We start from the raw sequence: 8,863 nt of genomic DNA on the forward strand, positions 1-8,863 counted from the left end.
AGGACGTTGACTTATATCCAATTATAAGTTTTGCTATCTAGCTAGCCAAGTTAAGATAAAAGCACAACTCAGTGCCCAGAGGAGCAGCCTCCTGAGCAGCCTCGGATACAGGCGGAGCAGCCTCGGATACAGGCTGAGCAGCCTCGGATACAGGCTGAGTACTCAGTTACATTTCATCATGTTTTAGCGTGACTCCTCTTTGACACTCATTAAAGTGAAATGAGTCACGTTTTCACAAGGAGCGACATGGTTCAGAAGGTAAGAGTGGTTGTCTGGCAGTCGGAGGGTTGCCGGTTCAAACCCCGCCCTGGGCGTGTTGAAGTGTCCTTGAGCAAGACAACCCTAACCCCTAACTGCTCTGGCGAATGAGAGGCATCAATTGTAAAGCGCTTTGGATAAAAGCGCTATATAAATGCAGTCCATTTACCAACTATAACGTCCTCATAAAAGCAAACTAGCAAGCTAACGTTATCGATAACATTGCCTTATGAAAGCAAACCTCCTAGCTAGCTACCGTTAGCTAGCTAGCTAAATGAATATAACAGGAATATAACCAGAAATAATCTAAAGGCACTCTAATTTAAGTGAACCTAACGTTAGTCAAATATTTGCATTGTCTGAACAGCAGGACGGTGTGCCCTGTCAGATTTCTTTACGGGGCGTGGAAATGGGAGGGGTTACTGTATTCGTGACGTGGCAAAATGACAACTTTCTCAACCGGTTGAAAATAGGACGATGAATTTAAAACGCATATTTCTCCAAAAATACAGAACGGACACATTTAATACTTTGCTCATTGTGTTTCTTCAATGCCTCTTGTGCAAATAGCACATAAAACCGAGAAAGTGTGAAAATCACCATGGTACTCCTTTAACTAACTACATAGCAAGAACGTGCACGCCTACGACTGACGTCACGATAAGCACCAGTCAGCTGACAAAATGAAACAGTCACGAGTCTCAACATGGCTTTCAGCAATGTCCGGATTGTTCTGGTGTATTCTCTCGCGTTAACTACCCAGATAACAGTAAGTCCATTGTTTTAAAGTAAATAATACTATTTTCGCCCTCAGGATAATTATCAGTTTTAATTTTAGTGTTTTATTTTAATATTTTCTGCGAACTGCACTTTAACGTGCACCATTGTTTAGCTTTTTTCCGGGGAGCTAAAGCTAGCAAAGAGGCAGCTGTCAATAAAAGGCGACAGATCCTAACATCCATGTAATGTTAGTTAGCTATGGCAACACTTTTGGAACGATCGTATAGTTGGATTTCCTCATTTGTCTGGTTTGTGCCAGTAGCGTCCTTTGACTTCGTAATGGCTAAGCTGTTTAAATCTAACTACAAAGCAGATCGTTTGTGGAGTATTTTTAGCAACTACAGTGGTGTGGCCTTACCATAACTGCTAGGTAGTCGAATTTTTCGATAGCTGTTTCAACTAACATGGTAACATTAAGTGACTCAGTAACACTAGAATTGTGGTTAGCTTAGGTAAGCCAGCTGTAACTAGAAAGCCAGACCAGCTGTCATCCATGCGTACTGTGCATCAAACAGATTTTACTGTTACTGTTAATATGATATCAGTATTACAAAACGTAGAACGATATGAACGCTATGTGGAATATGTATTTTCTTTCCTGCTGCATGCAATGTTTGGTAGATTTCGTCTGGGTGAGCGAAGTATGTGTTCTGTATTTTCTAGACGTCTAAGGCGTTTCTAAAATGCATGTCTAAGCTAAAAAAGTACGTAAATGGGGGCTATCTGACCATTCGTTTAGCTGTTTTTTGAAACGCTACATTTTAGCCTGTTGATCATAAACGATAATAGTTTAGTATGTAGTCATCTGATACAGTAGGGGATATATGTTATGGTCTTGGACTTTAACGGCATATGGTAGCCCGATGGGTAGTTAATTCCTTGTGGTAAATGAGTATCATATAACTATCACTATGCAGAGAATGTGCATGACTCTCCTGAACAATTGCCAGCTTCCATTGCTGAAATACTGCAGTTTACTCCATGAGACAGTTCAGACCAGTGGTGCTATCTTTTTTTCTACTAGTGTGCTTCACCTCACACATTCAGCATAGACTACCAGAACGACTGCTTCCTCAAAGATGGAGAGCCATTCCGCTACATCTCCGGGAGCATCCACTACAGCCGCATTCCCCAGATCTACTGGAAAGACAGGCTGCTCAAGATGTACATGGCAGGCCTGAATACCATCCAGACGTGCGTACATTACCATAAGTTTCACAATACTCCCTTCATTAGTGTACTCTTCATTCACCATTCTTGCTGATGAAGCCTTGGGTTTTAGATAGTCATAAGGGAGACAGTCATAAGGGAGACCAACAATATAGTCATTTTGTTGCATTATTAGCCGAGTGCAGTGTACTTCCTCACCCAGGTTCCTGTTCACTGGTGTTCAGGTACATTCCATGGAACTTCCATGAGCCTGCTCCTAACCATTACAACTTCAGTGGAGACAGGGACCTGGAGCACTTCCTCCACCTGGCGCAGGAAGTGGGCCTCTTGGTCATTCTTCGACCGGGACCATACATATGCGCAGAATGGGACATGGTGAGTGGAGAGCACAGAAGTGGAGTCATGCTGTCATGTGAGCACTCGTGTTGCACAGATGACATCTATGAATCATTTACTGGTCACATGCTGTAATGTACTAAACAAGTGTAAGATGAAGTAAATGTAGACTTGACTATGTAATCTTAGGATTGTAGCTAGGTAAGCTGTTTATCTTAGTTGACTTGGTTGAGTAGGCACAAATGCAATAACTATTGCTTGTTTTATTTGCATAGACTGCTTTGTTGCTGTTTTTGTTGTGTTAATCAGATTAGCCTACAGGGTCCAAGTTAAACTACGCGGTCGTTCCCTGCACTTGGAACTGTACTTCCCTCTAGGGTTTTCAACACACTTGTTCCTGGTTTTGGTTATACACTTTGTTGTACATCGCTTTGGATAAGAGCGTCTGCCAAATGCCTGTTATGTAATGTAATGTAATGTAGACTGTAAAGATGGCTGTAGGAGTGCAGGTTCCAGCTCTCGCTGTTGAGATTCAGTGTTGTGGTAACTCCCCTTTCGAGCAGTGTTCTTTTGTGAACATATAACTGCATATTTGAAAGTAGTGATACTCAAAAATGTATCACAAAGAGGAGAAATTCATAATGTACCACCTCATTGCCCTGCCAAAGGCTGAATTTGAGCTATAACATATCAGTTTTTATAGACATGGCCTGATGACAAATATTTTCTGAAAAAGAAGTGATTTAATTTTACTTTTTGGACACACTTTAGAGCAGGGATAATCAACTCTGGCCCTCAAATTCAAATCCAGCCCTGGTTTTCTTTTCTCCCGGGTAATTAGTGCTACTGATTGGCCAGACTGTCTTCACACCTGACTCCCAGGCAAAAGGAGGGTGGAAAACCAGCAGGTCTCGGCCCTCAAGGACCGTGAGTTGCTGATCCCTGCTTTAGAGTGATGCCTTTCTCTGTACCTTTGTTGGGAAATGGCTAGTCCATGATGTAGGCTGCATCAGTGACATCAGTGGATCTTAAGCAAGCCACAGTTTCCAATATTGAAGAATGACTGTGAAACTGTGCTGAACTCCACACTAGAGGCAATTGTTAAAGAGACCACTAGAGGGCACTGTGTGGTTATAGTGTGCAAAGTCGCATTCTAGCATATTCTTATTTTCTGAAGCTTTCAATAAATGTCTTTCAGCAAATACTGCAGCTGTATTTTATACAATAGATATGAAGTGTGTAACTGTGTGGTCTGCTATCTTAGGGAGGCCTTCCAGCCTGGCTGCTCAACAAGAAAGATATAGTGCTTCGCTCCTCTGATGCAGGTCAGTGATATAGTGACTGGCAGACAGCCTACTGCAGCGCAAGCTGTGCTGTCCATGAATGAATATGCATTTGGCTCTGTCGATATATACTCTGTCTGACCGTATAATATGTGTGCTGCACAGTGCTGTTTTTTCCTGAAATCACACCCCTTTGCTGTAGATTACATTGCCGCAGTGTATAAATGGATGGGGAAACTACTCCCTATGATCAAACCTTTCCTCTATCAGAATGGAGGGCCCATCATTACAGTACAGGTGAGGACGATGTTACCATCATTTCTGCATATTCAAGGACTGGTGTCCATTCATTACAAGATAGGGGATTTTTGGTGTCTAATCAATTTAAGTACAGAAAAGGACAGCACTGGAGCAGTGTAAAAGAGCAACACTTACAGATGGAAAGACATAAGTTACTGTGACTTTTTCAGTTGAAATACTTCCCAAAAAAGTAATATAAGGTTATTGTTCTGTTTTTAGTTTCCTCCTAAGTGATACAGCAGAATACATGTTTTCTTGTGTGGTGTCAAAGCATATTACTTTTTTATTTTTTAAAATGCACGTGTAAACTATGGGTCATGTGCCTTAAAAAGGCACCATCTGGAGTAAACAATATTGTTTGCTCCAGGTGAAACTATTTGAAGAGGTGTGAAAATAATCTTCACAAGATTTGTGCTCAAAGGGAATTTGTTCTCTCTGCTCCAGATTTCAGCAGCTGATAAAGAAACAGTATGACTTGCCCAGCTAACACAAATTTTACTGGAAAGTTTTTCATCGTGAGAATGTTTTGTGTTAGTTGGGTAATTTGCAGCAAGATTTGTCTTTTGCATATTTCATTGAATAGATTGGCATGCCTGACATTGTTCATTTGACTTTTGGCTTTTAAAGTGTTTTTAAAACAGGAAGAGACTCTGGTTTTGATGCTCCTTTGTGTGAAATTAGGTGCAAGTTGTTTTCTTCAGTTTGAGGTGATGGAATTTATTTCTGTATACTGTGCCTGTGAAACTGACACCTGCACACAACTGCTATCAGGTGTGAATCTCTGAATCTTTCCATATTTCTCTCTCTAACTCTCTCTCTCTCTCTCTCTCTCCTCTCCCTCTCTCTCTCTCTCTTCTCTCTCCTCTTCTCACTCTGCTCTCTCCTCTCAGGTTGGAAAATGAGTAGGTAGTTACTTTGCATGTGACTACAATTATCTGCGCATCTCACTCAACTGTTCCGCTCTCACCTGGGTCAGGAATGTGTGCTGTTACCACAGATGGTGCAGGGTGGGGTACTGCGCTGTGGGGCCCTGCAGGATCTATGCTACCGTTGACTTTGGGCCAGGTCTGTCTGCCAAATCACCACACAATTAGAGTCCTCGCCTCTGTTGAAGTAGGGTTTTATGGAATGTGTGTCATTGATTAAAGTCCCTGTGCAGTTAAAGTAATGCTGTTTAATAGTTATACATAAAGAACCAAAGAAAGCAAACGCTATGATATTAAGGCTGTTTTATTCAGTTCAGATAATTTTTTTTTTAATCCTGAAAGCAACAAAACAAATAGAAATATGGCTGTAAGCAGCAATGTCAGGGGCTAATAAAATATGAGTGGTTTCTTCTCACTGCATTTGTGTGGTTGCGTGCATGTGTGACTGTGACCATCGTCTCATCTACAGGTGGGAATGTGTCTGCAGCCTTTGCTGCTCAGAGATATGCTGAGCCTCATGGGCCTCTGGTAAGAGCAGCGGAATCTTCCCCCATTTCCTGTCAGCTACATGTACTGGAGTACCCCACGCAATATAGACCAATAACTTTATCTGCATTAAGCAGAATTGTTTTAATATTGAACTACCTCCAATAATAGAAGTTATGCTGTGTTACATTAGATAACTGTGTTGCCCTTTAACAAATATATTTTTCTGTCTTCAGTTTGGTTAGAAATGGCACAGAATAATTTTTTGTTATACAATTGTCCTTAAAGGCCATGGTGTTGGCAATTTCAGTGGGACCTCCTGGTTAAATTAAGGTCAAATACATATTTTATTGCGGGTCACCACTTAGTCACGGCCTATAACTAACGGTGAATGTCCACTGCAACGTCAAACATCGCGTGTCGACGCGTCGCTTCACGTCGCCTGGCTGCTTGGGGGCGTGTCAAAAAAAGAAAATGTGGTGGGTGCTGGTGGGTGTTACGAAGTCCTGCTGAAAATGTGTTCCCGCTCATGCACCATGTATAAATATAGGAGCATCACAATATACTTTGTCTAATAAGTTAGCAAGGGAGTGTAATAACCAGAATAAAATTAACATTGCTCTCAGTATAACTGACTTAATTTGTTTAATTTAAGTTTTTGGGTTAGGGCTAGCGGAGTTAGTGCCAAGTTAACAAGCTAGCTATCTATCCTATATCAAACCGGATAATTCGCCGCCGATTTTAAATCCAGATAACATCACAATACATCTCAAACCCGCCATCGACCGCAACAAGAAGCTAGTAACAGCTGCTCTCTACCTCGTATAACACCAGGAATGCAGCTACAAAAATGAAATCCTCTTCGTAAATATTCATAAATAAATAATTAAAATGTGTTCAGATATCCTTCCAAAAATTTTTCCTTCATCCTCAAAATCCCTTTATTTTTAGACAGCTACTAATGCAGTGCTAATAGATTAACAGCCCAGTTGTGGATAAATTTGTACTACCTCCTTTTTCCTGGATAGCAGCATCTGCAAAATATGCATTTTAAATGTAAAAAATGTACATTAAAAGCTTCATCAATTTTTATCTAAAATTAGTTTATGATTAAAACATGAATTGGGTAGATGGTCTGATTAATATGTTTACCACTGCAGCCCTAGTTCCAGGGCCAGCCCTCGCATTTTGGTGGCCCTAAGCAAATCTGTTCGGGGGGGGGGGGGGGGGGGGGGGGGCTGGGGGGCGGGCGTGTTCGCTATGTAAAATCCTTTTTACATTACATTTTTATGAAATGTTCAGTTGCCATTCCGTTTAAAATTAATACCGCTAGTTCCGCGATAGGGCATGAATAACGTAACTGCGAAAATAACGTTATTTACGTTATGCCTACACTGCTGCCAACAGGTCAGCCCCCATCTACTTGCAGGACATGACTCGATTCTATGTGCCTGCTGGACCACTCCGCTCTGCGGCAGCAGGGCGCCTTGTAACCCCTCCCACCCGCCCAAAGGGATCACAGAGCTTCTCCACCCTAGCACCCCAGTGGTGGAACGAACTCGCCGTCCCTCTCCGAACCTCCCCTCACTACCCATCTTCCGCCGTGGCCTGAAGACTCATCTCTTCAGACTATACCTAGACTAACCACCACATGCTGTATATTTCACTCTAAATCTCCCCCCCCCTTTTTTTCATGACACTTGTTACATGTTGCCCCATCCCAGCACTTTTTGGTAATTTGTATTTGTCCTAATACTGTAGCTTATTCTTCTGCCTAGTTGGCTTTGCAGAAGTTAGGTCTGAATAGTGTTCACTGTGTGAACTAAACTGTGTTCTTGGCTAGAAATAGCTGTACAAAATAAGTATTGTACCTTACTGAACCTGTGTTTAGCAGTTGTCTATGACCATGAAATGCACTTTTTGTACGTCGCTTTGGATAAAAGCGTCTACCAAATAAATGTAATGTAATGTAATTTAACTTAGATAAAAATTGGATCGTGTGGCCCCCCCTCGTGGTCGTGTGCCCACCCCCAGCGGTTGTGGCCCTAAACAATCGCATAGACCGTTTATGCCACGGGCCGGCCCTGCCTATTTCAAACAAATCTTTGATGTTTATCACTGACTAGTTTAAATGAAATTTAACACTAGTAAAGTGCCATTCTCAGAAAAATCCCCAAACCTCCACCCCCGCTCTCCAAAAAATAAAAAATGTTTCCCCATTTTAACGTCAGAAAGCTTTCTACGAATTAAGTTTCTTCTCACTGGTATGTGTGATTGCAATATGAGTGACACTGGAGTTTAAACAGTCATTCAAGAATTTGTTTCCATTATTTCTGAAACCTTTCTGAACTTTCAGAAAGGGCAGTAGAAGCACAAACACCCAAATGGGGTGTTTCATCCCTAATGAGTCAAATCTTTGTCTGAGTTAAATTTCTGTCACAGGTTTCTAAGTTACTTGCTTTGTTAATTTTGCGTGTTTGACTGTCTGTGCATTTGTATATACATCTCTTTGCTTGAGTATGTGTGTAGATCCACTCCTCTCCTTGCTGCAGGTTAATTCTGAGTTCTACACTGGCTGGCTTGACCACTGGGGGGGACACCATTCTGTTGTGTCCTCTGCAATTGTGGCAAAGTCTCTCAATGAAATCCTGGCAATGGGAGCCAACGTTAATATGTAAGTAAGTGTACATATAGATATAATTTAGTCAGTCTGTGAGTTAACCACATCACTCAATCTAAGTTTAGAGACCTCATTCAGCAAAACATTTGGATATTCTTATCTACTGTCTGATATGCTTACCGAGTGCCTTTTATTACATTTGCACTTTTGGACTTTTTTCCCTCTCAAATTCTTTTTGAAGTGGCAGTTGTTATAAGGATTAATAAGAAATTGTAGTTGGACAGTTTTTTAAAAATGTATTGCGTTTTAATTCTGACATTTCTGTTGTGGAACATGAGTGGGGTGTGAGCTATAACACCACAAAGGTACATATTGGGTTTCCCCATGTGGATGGCATCCTGTCTGTTGTACAGTGGCCCCTCCTTATTTCCTTAATTATTGCATATTTGTCACACTGAAGAGAATGTTTTCAGATCTTTTGACAAAATGTAATATTACACGGGGGAAACTGAGCAAACATACATTTTTAAAATTATTTCATTTATTTTAATGAAAAAGTCATCAAACACTGTCAAAGAATAATTCTGTTCTATGCGAAAACTTCAATCAAGGTTGAGAAGCTTTAATACATGATATCATGGAGAGGAATACAGCATTCGCAATTCTCTGCAGTCCTCTGAAAATTGACAGCTTATTCAGAAAGT

At 41.1% G+C, this 8,863-nt stretch overlaps 1 protein-coding gene across 3 annotated transcripts; it reads left to right on the forward strand.

Moving 5' to 3' along the window:
- Positions 1 to 942: 942 nt before the first annotated feature.
- On the forward strand, positions 943 to 8,243 carry LOC135246686 (beta-galactosidase-like). 3 transcript variants are annotated; one of them, XM_064320021.1, is made up of 7 exons: positions 943 to 1,027; positions 2,063 to 2,232; positions 2,433 to 2,583; positions 3,809 to 3,869; positions 4,030 to 4,124; positions 5,523 to 5,581; positions 8,092 to 8,243. In XM_064320021.1, exons 1-7 carry the CDS (start codon positions 965 to 967, stop codon positions 8,219 to 8,221), a joined length of 729 nt encoding a protein of 242 aa, XP_064176091.1. In that variant the 5' UTR covers positions 943 to 964; the 3' UTR covers positions 8,222 to 8,243. The 3 variants fall into 3 exon arrangements, with proteins under 3 accessions (XP_064176091.1, XP_064176092.1, XP_064176093.1); XM_064320022.1 differs by lacking the exons at positions 5,523 to 5,581; positions 8,092 to 8,243 and adding an exon at positions 5,018 to 5,065; XM_064320023.1 differs by lacking the exons at positions 4,030 to 4,124; positions 5,523 to 5,581 and having other exon boundaries at positions 8,092 to 8,216.
- Positions 8,244 to 8,863: the final 620 nt, after the last annotated feature.

This window comes from Anguilla rostrata, unplaced genomic scaffold, assembly GCF_018555375.3.
Source record: "Anguilla rostrata isolate EN2019 unplaced genomic scaffold, ASM1855537v3 scaf0721, whole genome shotgun sequence".
Classification (NCBI taxonomy): Eukaryota; Metazoa; Chordata; class Actinopteri; order Anguilliformes; family Anguillidae; genus Anguilla; species Anguilla rostrata.

What these genes read in the sequence shown, in the direction of transcription:
- LOC135246686 (XM_064320021.1), top strand. Translation starts at nt 965, where the DNA reads ATGGCTTTCAGCAATGTCCGGATTGTTCTGGTGTATTCTCTCGCGTTA. An exon ending in GGCCCATCATTACAGTACAG is followed by an intron (nt 4,125 to 5,522) that starts GTGAGGACGATG and finishes TCTCATCTACAG; the next exon opens with GTGGGAATGTGTCTGCAGCC. An exon ending in CTGAGCCTCATGGGCCTCTG is followed by an intron (nt 5,582 to 8,091) that starts GTAAGAGCAGCG and finishes TCCTTGCTGCAG; the next exon opens with GTTAATTCTGAGTTCTACAC.